This window comes from Passer domesticus, chromosome 5 (genome assembly GCF_036417665.1).
Source record: "Passer domesticus isolate bPasDom1 chromosome 5, bPasDom1.hap1, whole genome shotgun sequence".
NCBI classification, from domain to species: Eukaryota; Metazoa; Chordata; class Aves; order Passeriformes; family Passeridae; genus Passer; species Passer domesticus.
In genome coordinates this window covers 37,769,693-37,793,370 of record NC_087478.1, presented here as the reverse complement: position 1 = coordinate 37,793,370, position 23,678 = coordinate 37,769,693, and the positions used below count along the sequence as shown (strand labels likewise).

Here is a 23,678-nt window from a genome sequence, read left to right as displayed (position 1 = left end):
AAAGTACTGAATTAAATATCCAGAGTTGCACAGAGATTCTACTGGTGCTCACCCCAATGCAGTATTTTGTTTGCTCTTTTTTGCATAAATACATCATATGGTAATTGCAATTTGATTAAAAAATGCAGTTCTTAAAATACAGGGGCATAGTAATGTATATCAATTAAGCCATCAAAAACATATAACATATAAATAACAACACAGACTAATTATTTTAAATATCCAGGGAAACAGCTGTTTTGAGTCCATGACAGTTATTTTTAAAATGTAATCATCATACCTCACACCAGAAGGTAAAATTTTCTTCTCATCAAAGACCTTACTGTTTATTGAAAGAACATATCCATCAAACATACTTTGGGCTGGGAGCCAGGTAACAGTTATTGATTCAGAGTCTCTGCTACAGTTCAGATATTTGACTGCACTTGGTGCTGTGTGACAATAAAACAAAATGCATTGATTCAAAAATACATCTTGAACACATTTCTTTACGACAGGCCTCTCATTATTAGAATGCAATAAAAACTCCACATAAATGATGTCATATTCTTCCTTATCTCAAGGACATGCAGACTACAACCACTGCAGAAACATGCAAAGTGACTTTGTTATCCAGGAAATCCAGAGCCAAGCTGGCTGTAATGCTGCTTAGTACAGTTCTGACATCACTCATGTGGACTTCCTCAAAAACTGACAATTTTTTAAGAAAAGAAATGGCAGTGTAAGAGGTAACATACTGTGCAGACACCTAAGTCCCAGCTAGCACAGTATCTTTTATTCAACAGTGGCCAAAAGGATATGCCTGCAGAAAAAGCAAGAATTGCATAGAGTGGTAATTCCTTTCAGCAGTCCCGCAGGCTGCATTTTGCAGCCCAAGGATTTCATGAACCAAAGGTTCTATGTAGTAAATCCCAGCAGATTTTTCTTTTATGTCTTTAGTCTCCACTTTAACCTATGATCACAATCATCAGACAAAATACCTTGTGGCAAGAAGTTCTGCAATTTATCTACACATTTAATAAACAACCATCTCCTTTTGCTTATTTTCTACATTCTGTTTTCTGGGTTTTTTAAGGACTTTAATTTCAAGTCCTTAGACCTTGAAAAGGAAATGTCAGAGTACCATGATTTACTTGCTCCACAATTGCCTCTCCATGATTTGTTCTCTCACAAATTTTACATTTTTCCTGTACCAGTTTTAATTCAGTGGTTCCTTAAATACAAAACATTACATATCTTTGATCACATATGCTGAACCTTCTCAGTCTCTCAATCACATCTACTATACTTGATTTTTTCACATTAGTGACCTTTTAGAGGAAAATATCACATGCCAGATCTAAAAGCCTGAGAGGCCATGCCAACCATTCCAAAGTACTGGAATAGAAGAGAACTACACTGATGAGAATCAAATGTCCTAACCCAAAGTAAAACTAAATGTAGTAAAGCCCAAATTTACTTGTAATGTAAGGGGAGGCCCATAAGAAAACAAAATAGACCTAATTTAGTTCTGGTCATTTAAGTGTGTGTGTATGTATGTGTGTCCGTGTGTGTGTTCAAAGCCACAGATGAAGAGAAAATTAAAGCATTACAGAGAAGTATAAGGAAAAAAATTGTTTTCTCTAATATTGGTAGCCAGCCACTATGCAAGTACTGGACTTTAAAGCTGCTTGAATCAACATGAAGTTAACATTGGTATCTCATTGTACACAGGAAATATATTGAGTTTCTTAATGGTCCCTTGCAGTCAAAGGATAAGCAAAATAACAATAAAAGAGAATAAGGAGAAAATTACAAAGATGGTTGAAATACTCTTCTTCGTTTGAGACAAAAATAAATTTTTTGTCTCAAAAAGAAGAAAGCAAGAGATATGGATGGAGTAAAACAAATACTGAATTTGATAACTTTGTGATCTTACCTGTGTCTATTTCTTTTGTCACAAAAACACTGTCTCTGAAACCTTCCTTCTCTGTTCGAATTGCAAAACTGTACAGCTTACCAGGACTGAGGTTGGAAAATGTTGCTGTTTCTTGCTTGACCTTCTGGACCTAGAAAACCAAATACAGCTTTCACAGAACTCCTTACAAAATTTACTTATCATATATAAACCACACATCCAACTATTTTAATGGGAAATAAAGCCATTCATTCAGTCTGTGACTGCTTAATAGAAGACTGAAAATAGCTGCAATGTGAATCCACAGGTGGTGCTCCACACTGCATACCTTGAAAGCACCTGCACAATTAGTACAGGTAACCTCGTACTGCTCGAAATCTCCATCAGCGCCGTCCCACAAGACCTGGATGGAAGTGTCAGTGACATCACCCTCTCGTACATTCAGGGGAGCTGCCAGACCTACAGAAGAACATAAAACACCTCTCTGTTCAACCCCAGGCATTGCTCAATCTAACATTTTCATATCTCCTGGGGAGACATAAAGTGGAGATCATCAATAACAGACTAACAGAGGGCAAAATCTGATATCAGTCATGCAGACACACAGCAATTCCAAAACAGAGAAGGATAAAAAATAGAGAAAGAAAAAAGATATAGTAATGCCACTATTTAAGAAAAATTGGTTGTGTTTTTTCTTAAAATTACTTGAGGTTGAAACTACATTTCTCCCTGACAACAGAACTAGCACTCCTGGGTAGGAAAGTTCTCTAGGACGAAGTTAATCCCTCCAATAGCACTACTATAGCGGTCAGAATGCACCTAAATTTTGTCAAAAGGCTCAGCAAAACTGGGCAGATCAGGCAAGACAAAAACAATTTATCCCTTACTAGAATAGTCTTGTGAGGTACAATTCAGATCACATTACAGGAGAATCTCCACTCTCCTTTACATCTCTTTCATCCCCATCACAGCCATTTCTGTCTGGAATATATCAAAATTTACACTTTTTCTAAGGGAAAGCTGTATACATTTGAAGTGTCAGGATTTTTATTTCTTCCAAATTTTTGAGGCCCCAGAAGAGTCAGAACAATACTGGCTTTTGTAGTTTCCTGTTAAATTTAGGGAATGCTGTCAGAAGATTGGTTAAACCCCAAGTTTTTATTAAAACTGTGTTTTAAGAAATATCTGCTTTCGAGGCTTTCTGTAGTTGGGGATGATTTTTTGTCTTGCCATCATTCTACTCTTCTTCCTTACTTCTTCAGATCCTACCTTAACTTTTCCTTTTATAACATTTCTATTCTGAAAGAAACAGAACAGAAAAAGAATTTCAAATTAAAATTATAAAATGGGAAAATAAAAACTTATATAAAAAATAGGAAAGTAAAACCACAGAATTTCAGCAGGTTTTTAAAATATTTTTAGGTTTCTATTAAAATTCTGTTTCTAAAAGCATTACTAGAAAGTGTCCTGTCCACTACCATTCTTTTAATGTCCTTGTGAATTAATTTATTACCTTGAAGAACCTTTTATCATTTGCTTAAAGATACACCAGGAGGAATAAACTTAATAATTTCAAGGCACAGAAGCAATCCCATTGATACTCATGTACTTGTTTAAAATAAGTGATCAAAATGTGTCTTGTCTCCCACAAGGGCAGTAATTCAGCCTAAATTCCTGAAGTGTTTGCTAGACATTTTATACACCATACAAAAACCACAATTTAGTAAGTTTAGAAATTATGAAGGATTCTTATAGTCTTGTTTAAAAACCAGTTAGTCTTAGTGCAACTGCAATTGCTTACATAAATATATCAAGATGGTTTTTGAATAGCATGTCTTTTCTATTCCACTGCAATAAAAATAAAGTTCAAAAGGTTTTATATTGTGCAATTTTATATGAACTTAAAATACTCACAGGTTTTTACACCATTTATATGGTAAAAGGAGCTCAACATTTTTCCACTTTTTGTGGAGACACAGAAATCATATTGTCTTCCTGCAGTGAGGTTCTCAATTGTTATTTTACCATCACTTTTTAAAATGAATGTTGCATTAGGTCCTTCTTTACTTGTAACATATATGCCATCAAATACTCCGACATCGGGCATGCGAACAAACAGTACCACAGCATTGCTATGGAGCTCATAAGGAACTGCAATTTGAACAGGCTTGGGCTCTAGAAGGAAAAAAAATTGCCATGTGTTAAAATAGTTGAAAATAAATTAAGTGAAAACCACATAATGCATCTGAAGAAACTGCCCTGAGAAATACTCTTGCCAAATGGAAATTAACATCTACCATAGCACGTCATTGCTCAGAAACAATAAACAACCAGATCTTTTAACTATTTCTTACTGGAATTTCCTTCTCAACCACAACTGCACCAAGAAGGTAAGCAGGATAACTGGAAAACTCTACAGAAATGTAGATGTGGACAGGGATCTAACCATGGAGAATGAGATGTATTTGATGGATGCAACATTGACGTGTTCAGTTTTCTTCCCTTACAGTTGGCTCTGACAGCTGTGAAATACCCCATTTAGAATTTTGTCATCTGTGTCATGAATGAGGTATTAAATATAATCCTATATAAAAAATCTGGAAAAGAATTAGGAGAGTTACCCTCCAAAATACTGCTGAATTATCATTTAGAAAGAAATGATAATTCAGCATTTCATGAATCTAATAACCTGACTACTGCAGCCTTTATATAGTACATGTATAAGTGAATCCTGCCCACTCCTTTCACATATGCAAAAAATTTATACTGCACCAAAAGCATTTCAACATTTTGGGAAAGTAAGACCCTTCAATAAACCCTTCCCTATCAATGGGAAAGATGCTTTGACAAACAATGCAAAGCTTTTATTTTCAGCTAGTATTACTTCTAGTTCTTTCCTAGCAGTCTCTCACTAATGGTAGGGCAATTGTTTCTCACAGTTCTCAGAACAACTAATGTACTTCCATAAATCAATAATCTGTTTCAACCACTCCAATATTTTCCTATTTCAGTGCAAATCAATGATTCACCCAGCTTCTTTTGCCAGTGGGAACAGGATTTCCAGATGTGGTTCCCATCGCAGCTGTTGCTAGTACCAATATATTTTCCAAGTCTCCACTGTGTTTGCAACAATTGTTAATTTTGATGTTAACATCTAGGATTGGATCTCTACACTTCACATTTAAGTTTTGATCCTTGGCTATTTAGCAAATTTACTTGATCAACAAATTTTATTAGGTGACAGCAACAATGGTGAGACTAACATATGTCTGTAGTTTCCACCATAAATAATGTCTTACTTAAAGTGCATTGAATGGTCTTCAGTTCACTCCTAGTTCCATTTTTCACACTTGCTACTGCTATTTCATAAGCCATTCCCGGAGTTAGATCTTCAACCTTTAATTCTTCTTTATTACTTAATAAAAACTTCTTTGTTTCACCAATGCCTGCATTAGGTTTCACTTGAATGTAGGATTCCTGACACTCTTGTGGCAGCTTCCAGTGAAGGATTACACTCTCTTCTTCTACATCCTCTGGGTAAATATAAACAGCTGTAGGTGGACTGACAGCTTGATCAAAAAAAAAAAAAAAAGTCAGTATAAAACCACACATCAAACTTACTATCACTTAACAATCACTTTCCAATAATGTCTCTTGGGTTTTTTTTTCTTCTAAAATGTCGTGACTTTAAACCTACTGTTTCATTTCATTATTTCTTAAAATAATTTGCAGGCAACTACCTGTTAAAGGCAGATTCTATTTTCTGTTTTCTCATAAAAAATAACGACTCATTTTGCAAGCATATTTCATTCCACTGGATATATATGGAGTAAAAAGATGACACAGTTTGCCCTAAAAAATTTGAGAAATCATAGTAATGTTTTAACTTTGCTGAAAATAGAGATTTAAACTATAAATCAGAATTTATTAAGCAGAATATCACTTCTTTAGCCTTTACTAATATGCTATAAGTAGGCAAAAGAATAAATAAATAAAGGGATTGGTACTTTCACAATTTTAGAAGGTTCTGAAGACTATCCCAAAAATCACAATCTGACATGGCTTTAAAAATACCTTTATGCCTTTTATTTTCAATTTAGACTCTGTCCAGTGAAATGAAACAACTAGAAAATGGATACATCACCTGTTGTGATTAGTATAGGTTTCTCGTGGCAGCTTAGAGTGCCTTCCTCTGCGACATTCTGTAAATATAACTGATACTGGTGATAAGGTTTTCTATTTTGTATGACTATTGAAGTCTTGCTTTTTTCAACTGGTAACTGTTCCCAGATGTTGGTTTCAGTATCCAATATGTTGACCAGGTAGTGGTGAAAAGAAACACTGTATGAATGCTGGGGAGGCTTCCATTTTAAATGGATTTCTGTAGATGAAACATACGTAGCCTCTAACTTCTGGGAATGCAAGGGCCCTGTTGAACAAGATTAGGAACAGAAATACAATAGTAGTTTCTCATGCCTTTCATCAATAACTGTGGGGTGTTTTATTGTGCCTGTTTGTTTGTTTGTTTGTTTGTTTGTTTGAAATAGAGCCTGAAAACCTAACAGTGCACATTTACATGCAGGATAAATACTATTAGAGCAAATCTAACAAAGCAACCTTGACAGTGTATCAGTGATAAATAGAAAATACAGGAAATACAGTGCAGAAAATACAGTCTAGAAAATACAGTGTAATTAAAGGAAAATATAAAATATATATGGTTATCTGGCTATTACTGCTATTTATTTTCGCAACTTACTTGTTTCTACCTTCACAACTGGACTTAAGCTAGTCTGTGCTCCTTCTGGGTTCCTTGCTGCTAATAAGAAACTATAGTGAAGGCCTGGAGACAGCTGCCCAATTTTTGTTTGAGTTGTATTCACAGGCAAGTTCAGAATGTATGGTTTCCACTGATCAAAATAGTACTTAAGTATAAGTGCAAAGCTTGACTTAAGCCACATGTCCATACTGCTCCACACAAATACAGCTTCAGTTGTCTTGACATCATGCACATCAAACATGAAGTTTTCTGGTACCACAGGTACTGAAAAAAAGCATCAAAAATGAAAAAAAAATATCATTAAAACCCTTTTATTTTTATATTTGTATCTTAAAATATAAATTTAATTAGGGCAAGACTTTTAAGAATAAATGCAAAATATTTTAAAAATATAGTTACATTCATATTCACAAATATATGGTAGCTGGACATAGCAGAAAAATCCTGTGAAAAAATAGTCTGGGCCAGTGGGATCTTTCTGAAGGGCATAGCAGTCAGTTTGATTTTCTGGTATCATTGATAGAGACGAGATACCATCTTTTAGAAGATAAGGAGATCCATCTGTCCACACAAGCTGACCTTCTTCCTAGATTGAAATAAATGAAATTAAACCACAGATATTTTTAGATTATATTTGTAAATTATTAAGTTTTCCCTCATTGCAAGTGTTTTCTTAAATATCCAAGAATTATGTACATCATTTATACAAGTTACTTATATAGGTCTATTTTTAAAAAGGTTCCAATCTAAAATTCCATCCCATCTATCACAAAAGATTACAAGATAACAATATAACATAGCATAATATAAGCCACATGAGTATATTTTATCATTACAAAGAAAACTTTAAAAATCATTATTAATCTAATAACTTAATAATCATGTATGGATCATTTTATAAAAAGGGCATTCACTTAAAAAATCACTCAATAAAAAATACTCATAAATTGAGTCTGAAGACAAAAATATTTACCTGAAAAACCATGACTAGAATCACAATCAGATGAGAAAATGCTATCTATCTTTCCCTGGCTTCTCAGCTGTTAGGACACTCTCTCACACCTGACTCCAGGTTTCTAACCTTTGAGGTACGTTCTCTTTTTCCAGCTAAGTGCAATTTGGTGCAAGTACAATTCAGAGTTCTCATAGGATGAGAACAGATGAAAACAGTGACATTTCAGATTGAAACATGTTCAGACAGCACTTGAACCCACTAATTAAGTACAAATATTTAGGAAAGAAGTTCTTGTAAAACAAGCATTTTATTATTATACCTTGTTACTCTTAAAATATGGTTCTCATCTAGTTCATTTAACTGACTGACTCCCACAAACATAAAAATGCATGCAATGATTAAACAGTTGACTAACAGCCAAATTACAAACTGGCAATTGACTCTTTTCTGTGTAATCAGAGCTTAAGAAAAACCAACTTGGTAGTACTCTTTCCAGCTTGAAAAATTATAATGCTTCTGACAGCCTCTTACAAATATTACCTTATTTTTAAAATACCCAGGTGGTTACAAGGAATATCACTATGGTGTAAAAATTATAGCAATTTGAGAAGTGACTTTGCAGTAATATCAACAAAATATTATTACATGTAAAGTGCATATATTCCTGGTGCTTTACTAACCAGCATGGTTACAGTGCTTCTCTAAGCTAGACAGATTTGTGTTTCCTCAGTCTGCATGCTATCCCCCTCTGACTTCTTTGTGTAGCACCATTATTTAACAGTCTGCAAAAAGGAATTTTTCTATCTCTATGACATGTGGTGTGACACTTACCTCTCCTGCTCTTACACAGAAAGTTTGCTTTGGTTTTACTATTTTCACAGTAAAATAATTTTGCCAAAACAACATTAAAATTAAATTTCAGGTTGCAGATTTTTTAAAACAAAAACCACTGGCTTTTTCCAACCTTCTACACTTAGCACATACTTTTCACTAAACCAAATCACAGAAGCCTGGGTCCCACGTTTCTGGCACTGTGCCTCTATCTTTCCAAGAGCTCTTCCAATACTTTATTTATGTCTGTACTTCTTCCCCAGCCACACACACCACACCACACTGAATCATTTTGTAACAGCAGATGTAGCATTACGAACTTCCATATCCGAAATATAAGGAACAGGAAATATTTTAGAAGAACCACCTTGCTCAATTCATACTGAACAGACCTCAGTAAGCTCAACACTCAACATGTCAGACCTGCATCAAAACTGAGAAAGCCAACCCCAGACTTCGAGATCCATAGTAACAAGTGTGTAGACTGAGATGTGAAATCTGGTAATGCAGCACCACCTACAGGCAAAATAATATCCCCGGGAAATACACACACACACACACACACACACACACACACACAAATATTACAGGTTAAATCTATATTATCGAGGTTTTCTTCGCTCCTGCTATGGCCTTCTAAATAGTTTCAGTATTTCTAAATAGGAAAAAACAATGATTCTTTATCTAATTGCTAATAAGTATAGGAAAAAATAACCAATGTACTGTTTAGTAATTTTTACTCCAAAGGATTCCCTCCTCTGTTTCAAAATTCTCCTGCTTCTACATCTGTAATAACAAAGATGATAAAATATACTGACCTTTAGGTCATTAAGACCTGTCCATAACATGATTATTCGACTAATTTTCTGGAGATATGACAACACAAACCCATGTTCTTCCTCACTCCCTATGTCAAGAAGATGTGCCCCTTGTGAGGAGGTTTCACAGGTTTGTTGTGCCACCTTCCATGGCTTGCTCTCCTTTCCCATTTGGTAGCAGCTGCTCTGGAATGCCACCCACCCTTTGGAACAGGTTCCTATAAGGCAACAAGGACAGGATTTTAAATATATGCTGTATTGCTCATGGAAATGGTGCTGATTTCTTATAATTACACAGACATTTTGAGAACAAAAGCCTTTAATTAAATCATTATTTCAACCTCAAAAATATTCAGTGATTGTAAACCAACACTCGTTCAAAGTCCTGTGTTTTAAAAAATCTGATTGACTGAACTAAAAGCTACAACTGCAGCCCAGTGAAGAAGAAAAAATTAAAGAGATCTATTAATCTTTGTCATATTCTAGAAAAGAAATTAATTTTTAAGTTTAGTTTTTGATGATTCGATTTTTTAAATTATAAAAATGAATTTAACAGATAATTTGCTTTTAATATTTTCTTGCATCTAGGAAAAGAATTATTTCCTTGAATTTGATTGTATATAATTCTTTTTTTGTGTATCTTATTGTAAAGATTCTAAGTTGCATTATGAGAGTAACACATTTAAAGGCATGAGGATACACAACCAAGCTACATTATCCTCAGAATCTTGCATCCCTCACAGCACTTACAAAACTGCACAGCTAAGCTTGCCGCTCAACAATAAAAATCCTATAGTTTTGAATGTTTCAGAAAGTGTTCCAAGTTCTTACCAAATTCAGAGTTTTCTTTGCCTTTTCACTGAAACTACATAGCAAATTCAACCCATACACTCCAATAATTACAAGGCTTAACTTCAACCTTAATTTCATTCTATTTTAATCTGCCAAAATATAGTTAAAATATGTGCACAAGCAAATTTGAATTCTTGGTCTTAAAATACTAAGAAATATTGACTAGAAATAACCTTTTTATGTCAATAACATTCAATTTATTTCCTCTTTCTAGAAATAACATCTGTATCTACTAAAATACATTACATGGAATACAGGATTTTACAATTTACTCTTAACCCATCTAAAAAATATGCAGTACTAACTTGCATTCACTGTGACTTCAAGAAACTCTAATATATACCTGTTTCAGCTTGAATATCCAGTGATTGAGACACATTTACAAATTCAGGATTTAATTGTTCAAATATAAACTTAAATGTATAAATGGTAGCTGGTGTCAAATTTCTCCATACAAAGAATCCACTGGGTCTTTTTATAATCTGAGAAGTACCATTCAGGAAAAGAGAAACTGAAAATTCTTTGATCATCGTACTCCAATTAAAAGACACTGTAGTAGCTGTCACAAATATTTTGATGTCATTTTCTGAAATTCCACCTAGTAGACAATGAAAAAATAAATACTGTGTTTGCCACAAAGAAAAAATTAACTCAAAGATTTATTTCATCAATATTATTACTTTTCTTCTTTTGATAAGGGATGAGGGATAGCCCCAATAGATAAGGAAATGCAGCATCATTTAAGAAAGTCATGTTTTCCTTTATTTTCATGGTATGTTAACTTATGTCTGAAGCAAGCAGAGGTAAAAGTACATATTTTCAAGAGTGTTTTAACTGTAAAAGTACATATTTGGATAGAAGATCAGTTAAGTAATAGATGCTAAGTGCAGTAACACATTAGCAGCATAACCATGTTTTGTAGCTTGTTGAATGTTCTTTCATCAATTGATGGCTCCTGCAATGCTTTTACTATTTTTTCCCCAATGATGTTGCTTGAATTCAGATATAAGTCTGTATTCCAAAAAAAATGCAAGAGTATGAGCTTGCAATGTGTACAAAGGTCATGTTATAAACTATTCTCACTGATCAAGTTAAGATTGGAAAGCCCCTTCATTCACAACCAGTGGGGCTTGTGGTCCTGAACAGATTTACAGCTATAAATTACAGCTGTTTTTATAAATTCAGTGGCTAAACTCATACAGTCCAGTAATGAAAGTCTGTTCCCAGTTAATCACAATGCTAAGATCTTCAAGATACTTATTAACTCTTTTTAAGGAGGGACTGTTATAAAGTTGAAACTATTTTTTTTTTAATTTACATAAGACAATGACCCTATGTTATTATGAAATTTCCATGCTTTAAGTATTTTTTCAATGGTCCACCTTTATAAATGTTTTCTTCTAGAATTACTGTAGTATAGCAAAACCTGTAATATTTAAAAATCTCCCAAACTTTTACACCAGTGTCATATTTTAGAATTGTTATGTGAACCAAACACATTATATAAAATTATTCCTTCAACACTTCATGGTTGAAAACATACATCAATGCAAATTCCTAAATACATGAGTAAACTCGGGATCTGAACCCCTACTTTTTAATCTTCAGTGTTAAACTAATTATAAAGATACCAAAATTTTTTGGTGCTACTCGACTTACGTGTTTTAAATGATTTCACACTTAAGATTTGGCCATTTTTCAGGGATTCTATTGTAATATCATACTTCCTATTTTGCTCGAGCAGAACTGCAGTACTGACAGGTTTCCGTTCAACTTTAGAAATGTTTCTTACATTCTGCAAGTTAAAAAAATTTCTGAATATAGTGAGAGTAATAAAAATACAGTTTATATGTGATCTATGAAGCTTTAGAAGGAGCTGCACGTCAAACTGGAGGCTGCAGTTATACTGCAAAATATCCAATGCATTTGAAACAAAGCCTTTTAGAAATCACAGTAATAACAAACACCTTCATATTAAAATCCCCATACTTTCTTTAAATTACAGGACATGCTGCACTCAAAATGAGAATAATGCCTTCCCACTGAGATCTAGAGGTAGCATCTGGAGAAGTTAAATTGTTCCTTCAAACCACAGTACTTTGAAGAACTTACATAATTTCTTAACTTTGAGCCTATAACTATCCATCCTGATTCAACAGCATACTCAAGGGTCTTTTAAGTCCCACTGGCTCCAGTAGGACTCTGTAAGAGTACATATAAATGACACGAATTAAAAAATCCAATACATTTTTTCTAAACTTCCTCTTTATTTGCCATCTTACTTTTTTTTACTAGAAAATCCAACAAAAAAAAAACAAACCCACGGTGCTATTGATAACTGCTACCTACATCTTAAATAACATGGAACAACTTATTGCTTAGATTGACAAAATATACTTTTTGACTGAAAGCATCTGCTTGCTGGTATGTCAGAATATAATAGTCTGGATCCTCTCCTTTGGGCAGTTCAGTCCACTCCATCAAAACTATTCTAGGAGGCTTTTTCGCTTGGTCACAATCTACACACTGTGCACCCTGTAACACAAAGATAAATGAATGCAACTTAGTAGAAAATGCAGCAAACATATGGCTAATTAAATAAGTAAGTAAACTCTGTCAATTTTAATTAATTTTATCTAGAACATGTCAGCTAGCAATAGTTTTTAACACACATCAGTATCACCAGCTCTACTGAGTGACGCAGACGCCTCTTAATATTTTACAAGTTCTGCAGGTACAGGTTCTGGTTTTCTTTCTCTCTCCAGAGGTAGAAAGATCATGTCAGCTGACCCAAATATGGCAGAAACCTGTCATCATTTTATATTAGAAACAATGTCAGAGATTTCACTTGCAGTGTTCAAACTGCAACCACAGTTATAGGCAGTCAGAAGCTGGAGATCTCAGTCCCAGTCTTACATTACATGTTAAAAGCTTTAGTGGCATCACTTTCAAAATTTTCAACTATTTCAGAATAATAAACAATCATTTTCAAGAGGTAAAGAAAGAATTTGTTAAACACCTCCCTAGCAATCTAATTTAGCCATGGCAATGCAAATGTCATTCAGCACTTCAACTTCTTGCAGAAAGGAACTCACTCTAGACACAAGTCTTCTGCATTTTTCACACTACCTTTTTGACAAATTTACCTGACTACACGGGACTTTAGCTTAACACTTCACAGAATCAGCTTCCTTCTCTGAATTTTATTTTGAATTTAATTTCTAGGCTGCTTTGATCTAATTTAAGATAAACCTGAATCACATGTAAAATTCAAACAAATTGGTGTATGTGATGCCCATCCCTATCAGAAAACATTTATAAAATGCTGCATTTCTGTCTTTTGTGGTCCATTTTTGCTTTCTTAATGAATTGAGATGACAAATAAATGTCATCTTGGCAATGAACTTAAAATCTACTTTAAAAAGTAAACCAAAATTAAAATCAAATACAAACCCTTAGGTCATTAAAATAAAAGTTAGGAGTTTTATTATTATATTACTTTGTGCTGTCCTGTAAAGCAATCTACTATGCACAAAAAAAACCAAAAAAAACCAAAAAACAAACAATAGAAACCCCGACAAAACAAAACCATAACAAGCAAAAAAAAAAAACTTAGTTTTTTTTATTTTTTTAAGTATAACTTGCTCTGGAATTCAATTTGGTTTAACATAACTTCCTTTAACTAATTAATAACTATCATAACTATAAATCTCTCAATATCTCAGTGTTCAGAGTTTAGATTATACATTGTGAAGTATAAACTTTGTAAAGCTTATAAAGACTTTAAACTCTGTAAATCCTTTGCAAGAGGGTATATACCTCCTCTGTAATGAACTGACACAATGGCCTTATAATATTGATGGCATGCACAAAAATGTTTGAGGAATATATTTCCAGGAAAATTTAAAATTTTTAATTCAGTGTATTAGGTGTATATCTGGCTTGCATTGTCTGAAAAAAAAAATCTGTCTAGCCCAGACAATTCAAAGTGTAGGAAGATCTGATTTTAAAGATTAAAAATATATATTTGGCAATAATTGGATTAACCATTTTAAATAATTTTCAACCACCAGCAATTGTGAGCCATTTTACTATACATAAATACATCCTACTTAGTCTTAAAAAACAAGAAATGCATTTTCAAGTGTACACAAAAATTGTTCCATACTTATACCGAATGAGAGGGATTTAGAATGTTCCTTTTTGTTGCCAGCACTTTGCCATCACATATTAGGCCCTTATCTAAAGAATGAAACCATTTTAAAAATAAAACCAAAAGTATTAAATTGACCAAAAAGACCTATTTTTCAAATCTATCTTCAGGCTAGCTACACTGGAGCCAGGAGACCTAAACGACAAACAACAACTTATTGACTTTTGCTGTCAACTGTGTCTCAACATAAGACTCAAGGAGGCTTCTCACTCTGAAAAAGAGGCACTTGAGGGGAAATACAGCAGAGATCAATAAAATATTAAGCAGCCAAAAGTGTGCAGAGATTGATTTTCATTTTCTCTTCAAGTACAAGCACTGTGATAGATGAAACACAGCTGGTATGCTCCAGATTTAAAGAAGAGGGGAAAAAAGACAGTTATTCACAAAATAAGTAGTTTATCTGACAAGAGTACTAAAATGAGTACTAAAAGTTTCTAGGGTTGTCAGAGGAGGCCCATTGATGTTTGTAGAAGTTCATAGAAGAAACTACAATGAAGCTCAAAAATGGCACTACAAATACATCCATCTCAGGAAGTTCTTAAGCTGCAAATGCTGGAAAACTGGCACAGTATAGGTAATTTTCTAATGTTATTCTTGCAGTCCTCCCCAAGGGTCTGCTTTTTACCACTGTCAGAGGTATGATAATGTACTCATTAAAGCTTTTAATTCATACCATACCTGTCTAAGAGATGACTTAAAGATGCTGGCATCTCTCACTTCTTCTGGGGAACATTAAACCCAAAGCAGCAGGCAAAAAAGCAGACTAAAGATCTCAAAAGAGCTTCCAACTACTTAAGTAGAAAGAAGACTGGGAAAGTTCAGTAGCACTAAATGAGAGCTCCCTGTGAACAGAGAGCTAGAACACTGGGGAAAAAAACCCAGCCCAAATCACAAACCTTCAACTTTTACTAGTTATCCACCCCCAAAAAACAGAGTATTTTCCTTACCTTAAATAAATATTTTAATAAGAGCAGAAGAAGAATTGGTTGATCCATAGAGAAAGAAATGTTATACTCCCTTAAGTGCACTCTCTTAAGTGCTTGTATCACCACAGCTTTAAAGCAAAATCATGTCAGAATATCCTAAGAAGCAAAAAACTAATACACACTTTTATACTTCACATGGATACAGAGGCAGCCAATGGTGCAGCTGAGATGTGTGTCTTTGCTCTGGCCCTGCCTCTTCCCAAGGTTCATATCAAGTTTCCTGAGATCCTTTAATGTCAGTGAACTGTGGATGTGCCTGTTGTTCACTTGTCATTTAAAAATACCTCAGTATAAAAAATTATTTTTCATTTCTATGCAATTACCAGATCAAAATTCATTGCAATCAGTGCTACCCCTCACTTATTTTCCTTCAGACTCTGGTTGTTTTCTGCAGTACACCTTTCTATCCAGATGTTCTGTGGTCAGTGTACAAAATAAGCCTGAAAACACTTTTCTGCTGAAGTACTAAGCACAGCTGCAGAACCATTGGTATGTCTTATGACCTTACAGAGGTCCCACACAAAGTCACCAGTATAAGCAACTATCAATAAAACATAGAACAAGAATTCATAGCAGTAAGACCACTGAACTATTTCCCAAAGGCTGCTGAACATTTTGGGCCACAAAAAATGTACTGGGTGACAGTCATCTTTGGCCTGATCTGAAGCAACAATTTCAGAGTTGAACTTACCTCAATATACTTCCCAGTGCCCTAATCTTTCTCCAAATAATATTTTTAATTTAAAAAAAATATTTTCCACTGGGTTATTTGAAATTAAATCAGTTTAATAAGCTGATAAAATTGTTTACTGATTATAAAATAAATTAAAAAATCAATGCCATGGTATATGTGTACCATTAGAAAGAGCAACAATCATATTATATATTTTGTCTTTTCTTAGGTGCTATCATCCCATCATACTTCTGTCTTGAGATACTATCTCATTTTTCAGTGGCCTGTTCCTAATTTTTACTAAAACCTGTATCCCACTGAACTGTGAATCATGAAATAAGGAATAAAATTTTCAATTAAAGTTTTATTTAGAAATTGTCGTAAACAAGACAGTCTTACTCTTATCAAAAAATACAATTTTGGAGCTTTTATGTTATCCAGACTCAAAGACATAGTAAAACAAAAACTGCTGCAATGAAACCCTGATCTCAAAATATTGTGTCAATCCCCCTGTCAGAGCAGCAGAGCACATGGGTCTAATCAACTGAATGGTATTTTAGCTACCAATGACAAAAGCAAGCTACTGCCTATTCAGCTGTTTTGCAAAGTAGACATGCTCAGTTTTTGGTTTGTTTGTTTTGTTGGGGTTTTTTTTGGTTGTTTTTTTTTTTTTCCAGAGCAATTTGTAATCATTAGGTACACAGGGAGACTTTATTAACAAAGTGATTTTCAAAACACCGGCAGGAGCCCTCTCTGTGTTAACCCCAATAAATTAAGTGTGTGTGGCACATTCCACCTTAATCAAAAGAACACTCCCCAAAACATAAATGCATTCCTTTTATTCAGCATTTCTAGTGATAAGTCATGACACCATTCAGTACTGGTTTTCTCCAAAGAGTGAGTACACCAGTACAGCAGCAGCTTTTCAAGCTCCCCCATACAAAAACTACTCTAAAAACTAGAAACTGCACATATATTTTTTCAGACTATCTCCTTGAAGCAAGGCTCTCAATTCTCTGATCCTAGGGAATCATTTACCCTTGATTCCACTAGATATAGGACCACCTAACTGGTCTATATGTAGAATTACTTTTCCAAATAAGCAAAAATGACAGCTCTTAAATGATCAGTATATGGCTGCCAAGATCTAGTCAATGTATCTTACTTGCTACTGTCCATTGTCCTTCAGCTCTGAATATACCTTTCCTAAACTCTGGCGACCTGTTAATGGAGATAAAATTTTTTAAGTTTTCTTATTCTATAAGCAGCTTTCACATTCTACTTGGCATTTAAAGAAAGTTTAGACAAAATTTAGTACACACTGTTATGCACAAACCATGTCCACCATAACCTTTTCTCAATAAAATCAATTTTTTTTCTCTTGCATTAATGTGTTGAAATCTACCCCTCAACAATTTTTTAATTAGATGTTGTGGATTTAAAAAAAGATATATTCCAAAGAATAGTTGGGAGTGTGTTTTTCTGCTAATGTTCTGGCCTTCATGCTTTGTCCTCCATGATGGTTATGTCACTATGGTCACATGTGACAACTCATTTATATTTTGTCCCCTAGAACACACTCCTATGGGATTTTTCCTTTGTACATGTACCCATACATGATTAAAGCAGCAGCAGCATCTCAAGGTAACGTCTGAAAAAGATTTTCACGAGACAGAACTTGAAAAAATGAGTTCAAGTCAATGTTTTCCATTGCCACAGTGTTTCTGAGTTGCATCTATGTGTTTATTTGGCAGTAAGTTTTTACACAATGGTGACTCTCTGTAGTTTATGGAAATTGGATTTGTCCTTTAAATTCTTGTAAGAGGCAAGATGGAAGAAAAAGAGATGGGAAGAATTATACAGAAAAAAATAATAATAACAAAATAATTATTAAAAATTAATTCTAGTTGCTGTAAGCTGAGTTTATCAGCAGGGAAGAAGTACAACAGAAAAAAATTAGAGTCAGGAAAAACGGATTGTGAAAGAAGGGGAAAAGAAGCCACTTCTGAAACGGAATTTTGTCACTGCTGAAGCATTGTGATCCACACAGTGACCATTTGTAATCCCAGAGTAAATGCCTCTGCCTCTCAGTACATTGTGTGGCTTGTAACTGTGTTCAAACACCAAATCTCAGGCCTCATTCTGCCCTAAAATTTCACCAATATACAGGTGCATGTACTTGGGAAGAGCTCTGTCTGCAATGTGGAAATAAATAATGCAAATGAATTATGTTTTACTTTTTATTTTTAGTATACAGATTTGGCTAGCTAAAAATGGAAATATTAGCTACCTGTCTATCTGTACTCTCAGATTCTATTCATGAAAGCACACAGTAAGTGCCTTATACCTAATATTAAAAGCTGTGCTTCAAATTCTAATTGTGTATTGGGGCTATATTTGGTCTTAACAAATTACCTGGTAAAAAAGGCAATTAAATTATAAAAGTCTAAAATAAATAACATGGCAGAGACTTACCATTTTATAGAATCACATTCAGTTACAATCTAAGTGTAGAGATACTTTTATGTTAATCCCTAAAGCATCTGCATAGATTTATGGCTAAGCCTTTGTAGTGTACAAATACTTTTCAAGCACAGGTGTAGGGGAACAGAGCAGTGGAAATGTAGGAACGAAGGGCCCTTGGAAGCATTTACAAATGGGACAAATGACAAGGCATGGTGGGACTGCAGCACAAGGCCTCTGCTCCATCATGCACAGCTCCTTGCATTTTTCAATGGCAGTGTGGGAGCTTCAGGAGCATGCCTTCCCAGCCTTCCTTTTAGGGGAATAGAAATTATGCTAGCCTTAGTTTCAGAGCAGGTAGATGGGAGGGAACTCTGTGGGTGTTAAAGCTCATTTGGTCAATAATAAACAGACTAATTAATTTTGGTGTTTAAATAAGATTTGAGTTGTATCAGCTTTCCAAAGCAGCTCACAAGACACCTGTGCAGACAGAGTTACACAAAATTTGAGGATAGAGCTTGAGGCAAGAATGCAGGGCTGAAGAGACATGAGAAAGCCAAGACAGAACCATAAACTGCATATGTGGCTATTTGTAGGTTTCAGACAGAGGAAATGTGGAGCAGAGCAGTCCTGCCACACTGCAGGCTCATTGAAACCTTCTCTCTGGTGCAAGGCCTGCAGGGGCTCATTCACATTGCACAAAACACATCACATTCTTCCAATGTCACCTTCCTGGAGGTAAAAGGGCTGGGTGGCCCTTCAGGAAATGGTTCCTGGGTTTTAATAGATGTTTGCATTCTGACAAAGCCACAGCAGCTCAAGTTGGAAGTTTAACTGTAAAATGAAGGACAATCATGAAGCCACCCTATCCAGCTCCACTGAAGTAAGATTTTGCTGCAGGCTTCTGGGAGAATCCTGACACAGAACCTACTGATTGTTGCATTTAAAAAAAAAATTAAAAAAAATTATCTAAGTGGGGAAAAGATAGTTTAATAGCATTTATCTTATTACAGGTTTTCACGAAGTTAATTTTAAACATAACTTCTTTATAATTTCCAGGCTTTCCTAAGGTTTTGCATTAGCATTCATCTTAGTGGCAAAGCTTAATTAATTGCATCAACACTGATTTATTACTACTCTGCAAAATAATGTTTATTAAGTTCTTTTCAATTACAAACACAGTTCTAAATCTTAGAAAAGCAAATGGCTTACACGGCTTATAAAAGGCCACAGCTGTTCAGTGAAAATGTTTGATGATTATATTGAAAAACTCAATATTTTGAGAGCTTACTTTTCATGAAATACTAAATTCATTAAGTAGATTTGGGCCAAAATCTCTTAATGCTAGTACAGGATACCTACTTCTATCTCAAAAAATCAAAAGTATGTTGGTTTTTTTTAAAGTTGTCCTTTAATTTGCTGTACAAGTAGACCAACATTACAGCTATGACTATTATTTAACTTTTATTTCTTGCCTGCATGAAAAGCTTCTGTGCATAAATTCTGACAAGAGTAACAGAGAATATTTTGATTCTAGGCCCTGGTATATGATACCACTTGAAATATGTGCCTTAGAAATAAAAAACATGCAGATGAAGAATAGGCTTCCTCAAAGTGTCACTTTATTTTGATTATTAGTTGATCATTATTTCTTTATAATGGTTACATATTTTGCTGATATTTTGCAATGGATTGCTATTTAATTTTTAAACCAAGTCACTATTTTTAATGATAGGGATGAGTAGATGAGTCTTGTTAATAATGACAGATTTCTCCATATGAGCTATTTGTCTTTATTAACCATCAAACTGAGTGTAGCAAACAATTGAAGATTTGTCACACAAAGTAGAAAAATAGCCTTGGATTTTAAGGCAGTTTTAATTACTTTAATTTCACTGTAACAAGCCAGGTGACAATCCAACCTTTTCATCATTAAATTATGATAGCTTAAAAATCAAAACTGTCAGAGGATTTCCAAACTTATAGACATGAATTTTAATTCTGACACAGTTAAAAGGACAATTGATAAAGAAAATACTGTCATAATTAATATAATTTTAATTCAGTAAGTTTATAAGGCAAAGTAATCTTCTACAAACAAGTTTAAACTTGTATTCTTTATTTTTAAAAGCAGGTTATATAGTATGTTGAGTAAAAGGGAGATGATATTCACCTTAAGGTGCTGAATCATGGATATTTACAGATTGATTGAGCATGAATAACTCACCTAAGTCCTTCAAATTATTTATTTTACCTGTTTTTTTTTCTGGACTCAAAAATTATGAATCCTAAATTCAGGCAATAGTCTAAATATCTGCATTGGAAAAAAAAATTAAAAATATATTGAACACAAATCTTCAGACTGGGAAACAAAGACAAAACCCATTATGAATATTTAAAATGTGCAGTATTGTGGGGTTTTTTAATAAATATATATACATATAATCATATTCTACACTAGCAAACAGCCAATTTCTTTTCTGTGAAAAGTGAAAAAATTGATATAAAATGGAAACTTTCATAGCAGAAATGGCTTTCAGATATTTTTAATGCACAAAAACTATCACTCTTCAGCCTTTGTCTAGTCATGCTTCATATTTATAATATACATAAAAATTAAATACGTCTAAGGTTTCAAGATATTATGATTCTGCTATATACTCTGGAGGTTTCCTACAAGTACTTACAGATTACAGTCATGTTGTTTCTCAGTGACTTACAGGGTAAGCAGAATCCAATCATTGACAACAGCTTTCTGGACAAAAGATAGATTTTTGAGCAAGGTAAAAAATGTTACACTTGAACCCACTATTTTTAAAATAAATTAATTCAGTCATTTTCAAAATCCTAATATTCTTCTTTCCCATTTAAACATAGAACTGGTGATAGTTTTCAACTGGAGGCCTCTAAGCAAATGAACCACTGAGAAATGGTTTGAGAAATTTTCAACTCTGATGGGTAGCCACAATCCAAAATTTTAAAACATGGAAATACTAACCAGCTTTTTTCACCACCTCACCAGAAAGCCATTGAGTAGAAATAAATGATGGATCAACCAGACCTTGCTCAAAAGGATTTATGGTTTTTTTCTATTCTTGCCGATATTTTCTAGGACAATTTGAAGAACAAACAACATCTTTGATTAAATTTGGGAAAAGTTACATTATAAAGCATAACTGATGCTTTTTCTATTTTCCTGAAGAGTACTATACCCATCCATGACCAAAAACTGTGTCTGGTGAAAACTAAACCATGTCCACAACAACGTTCAGTTCCACTGGCATGAGCAGTCTATGGGCTCTTGAATGACGTACAGGATTTCGGTGCCGTTCCCCGAGCAGCGCAAGGGCACAGTCACAACTCGTGTTCCAATTTCTCGACAACATTTACAGAATCTTAGATGGCTATCAATATTGACATTGAAAATTGTTGCAGATGGGCATTTTCCATCACATGAAGCTACATTTACCTATGAGTAAAATAGAAGAAAATAAGAATTAAAACTATAAACCTCAATTTTTATTATAAAAATATTACATTTCAAACTTCTTTGTGATTAAAACCCTTTTTTACATTTGAAAAAGACTCTGGTTTTAAAAATTATTTTATCTTCTAAAATTCATTCATTCTAAGTTTAGCCACATTCAAAATATTTTTAATTAAACTTTTCTTTATTGTTTAAACATGTGTTTTGTTTCAACCTTGTGCTATGGATACCAAAATTTAATCCCCATTTACAAGTTAATAACTTTGGGACAGCACAGCTGAATCCATGTCCTTTTCATGTTCATTGATAAAAAGGTAAATTCTTCTCAGTAAAATGAAGGGAAGTTTATCTTTATCCTTGAAAGAGGAAAAGCATATCAGTGCAAAAGCTTTTCCCTTTCTTATTTTTACTGTTTGTGACTGAAGGCTGTGTTATCACTCAAAGAAATATACCCAAAAAGTACATGCTGTAACAAACCAGTTAGGGCACAGACTATCAAGAAAATTACTTGTGCTCTAGACTTCATCAGAGAAAAGCTTTGTCTCACTGTTACATTATGTGAAGAATTTTCTTAGCTGATATGTTGACAGAAAAAAAAAATACCCTTTCTAATTAAACTTAAGCAGGGTTCAAATGCTGGGAAATCAAGGATGGCTATACAAGGTCTAGTTCTCTTTGTGACAGAAGAAATCTGATTTCTTCTGCAGGTGGGGCATATGAAAGATGCTTTGAGCTACCCCCTTCCAAGCCTGTGATAAAACCTCCCATACCCATTCAAATTAGACTAAAAGATTACTCTTATCACTTTGAAATTTCCTGAGATTTGGCAGACTTTTTCCTAAGCACTAGCAATCTCAGTTATTAATTATAAAACATAATCAAGCTCAGTCCTATCCAAAGTTTGACAGCAGTAGTCTGGCCAAGAACACACATGTAGTTCCCAGCCAGTCACAGCAGATACCACCATTTGATGGGCCAAAATCACATGATGGAAAAAGAGTGCCATTGGGGCAGCTGGAGAGGAGAGGAAGGGGAGTTTAGGGTACGAGGACACGAAAATCTGGAGGTACTTCTGTGGGAAGGGTAAAGGGAATCTGGACTGTGTAAAGGATGCGCAGCCGCCAAGGAAATTGGAAACAAGGAGATACTGGGAAAAGGGCACTCTAATAAAGGTGGGATGGTGGCATGTGTTTTTGGAACGTGAGTAGAGAGGGAAGAAAAGATAAAGAGTTTACAACAGAAAGATGAAAAGGAAGGTTTCATTTGATGTACCATTCAAGACATGATCTGGCCAACATTCTTGTTACTCCTCTCTGAACATTTTAGTTCTGTAGCAACGTAGAGGAACCACAGCTGAACAGAGCCCTCTCTCATACTGCAGCACTGATTCATATAAGACACTAGAATGAGCTTGTTTCCACTGCCTATCCATTCGCTTAAATGCCATAGCTTTTACCCTTTTTGCAGGAGAGCAGAGCTTGTCGTAGAAGTGGATGAAAAGGCAAGGATCTTTTCACCTGGCTTAAAAAACCTATAAGGCTTTCATTTTAATATTCTTTATTTAGTCAATACCATGTCTTTATTTTGTTGTATTACTGTCTTTTACCCTAGGTTTTTGAAGTAACACTGAAGCACTCCAGACTCATCTCTTAAGTATGGCAAATTACTCTAATTTAATCTATATATTTATATTCACTCATTATCAATCCTGCTAAAACCAAAT

General features: G+C 34.3%; 2 protein-coding genes across 2 annotated transcripts in view; both read right to left on the bottom strand.

Moving 5' to 3' along the window:
- Nucleotides 1-15,483, bottom strand: part of PTPRQ (protein tyrosine phosphatase receptor type Q) — a 127,349-nt gene extending 111,866 nt beyond the window's left edge. The window contains exons 1-13 of the mRNA XM_064419609.1: nucleotides 15,294-15,483; nucleotides 12,531-12,668; nucleotides 11,793-11,928; nucleotides 10,477-10,731; nucleotides 9,282-9,499; nucleotides 7,077-7,263; nucleotides 6,657-6,941; nucleotides 6,042-6,326; nucleotides 5,197-5,466; nucleotides 3,812-4,072; nucleotides 2,226-2,356; nucleotides 1,919-2,048; nucleotides 281-431 (exon numbers count right to left, since the gene is read on the bottom strand). Coding sequence (XP_064275679.1) covers nucleotides 281-431; nucleotides 1,919-2,048; nucleotides 2,226-2,356; nucleotides 3,812-4,072; nucleotides 5,197-5,466; nucleotides 6,042-6,326; nucleotides 6,657-6,941; nucleotides 7,077-7,263; nucleotides 9,282-9,499; nucleotides 10,477-10,731; nucleotides 11,793-11,928; nucleotides 12,531-12,668; nucleotides 15,294-15,341 — 2,495 coding nt within the window. The 5' untranslated portion in view covers nucleotides 15,342-15,483. The remainder of the gene's footprint in view (nucleotides 1-280; nucleotides 432-1,918; nucleotides 2,049-2,225; nucleotides 2,357-3,811; nucleotides 4,073-5,196; nucleotides 5,467-6,041; nucleotides 6,327-6,656; nucleotides 6,942-7,076; nucleotides 7,264-9,281; nucleotides 9,500-10,476; nucleotides 10,732-11,792; nucleotides 11,929-12,530; nucleotides 12,669-15,293) is intronic.
- A 4,844-nt stretch (nucleotides 15,484-20,327) lies between these two features.
- OTOGL (otogelin like) overlaps nucleotides 20,328-23,678 on the bottom strand; it is a 90,125-nt gene continuing 86,774 nt past the window's right edge. The window contains exon 58 of the mRNA XM_064421589.1: nucleotides 20,328-21,937. Within this exon, the coding sequence (XP_064277659.1) occupies nucleotides 21,737-21,937 (201 nt within the window). The 3' untranslated portion in view covers nucleotides 20,328-21,736. The remainder of the gene's footprint in view (nucleotides 21,938-23,678) is intronic.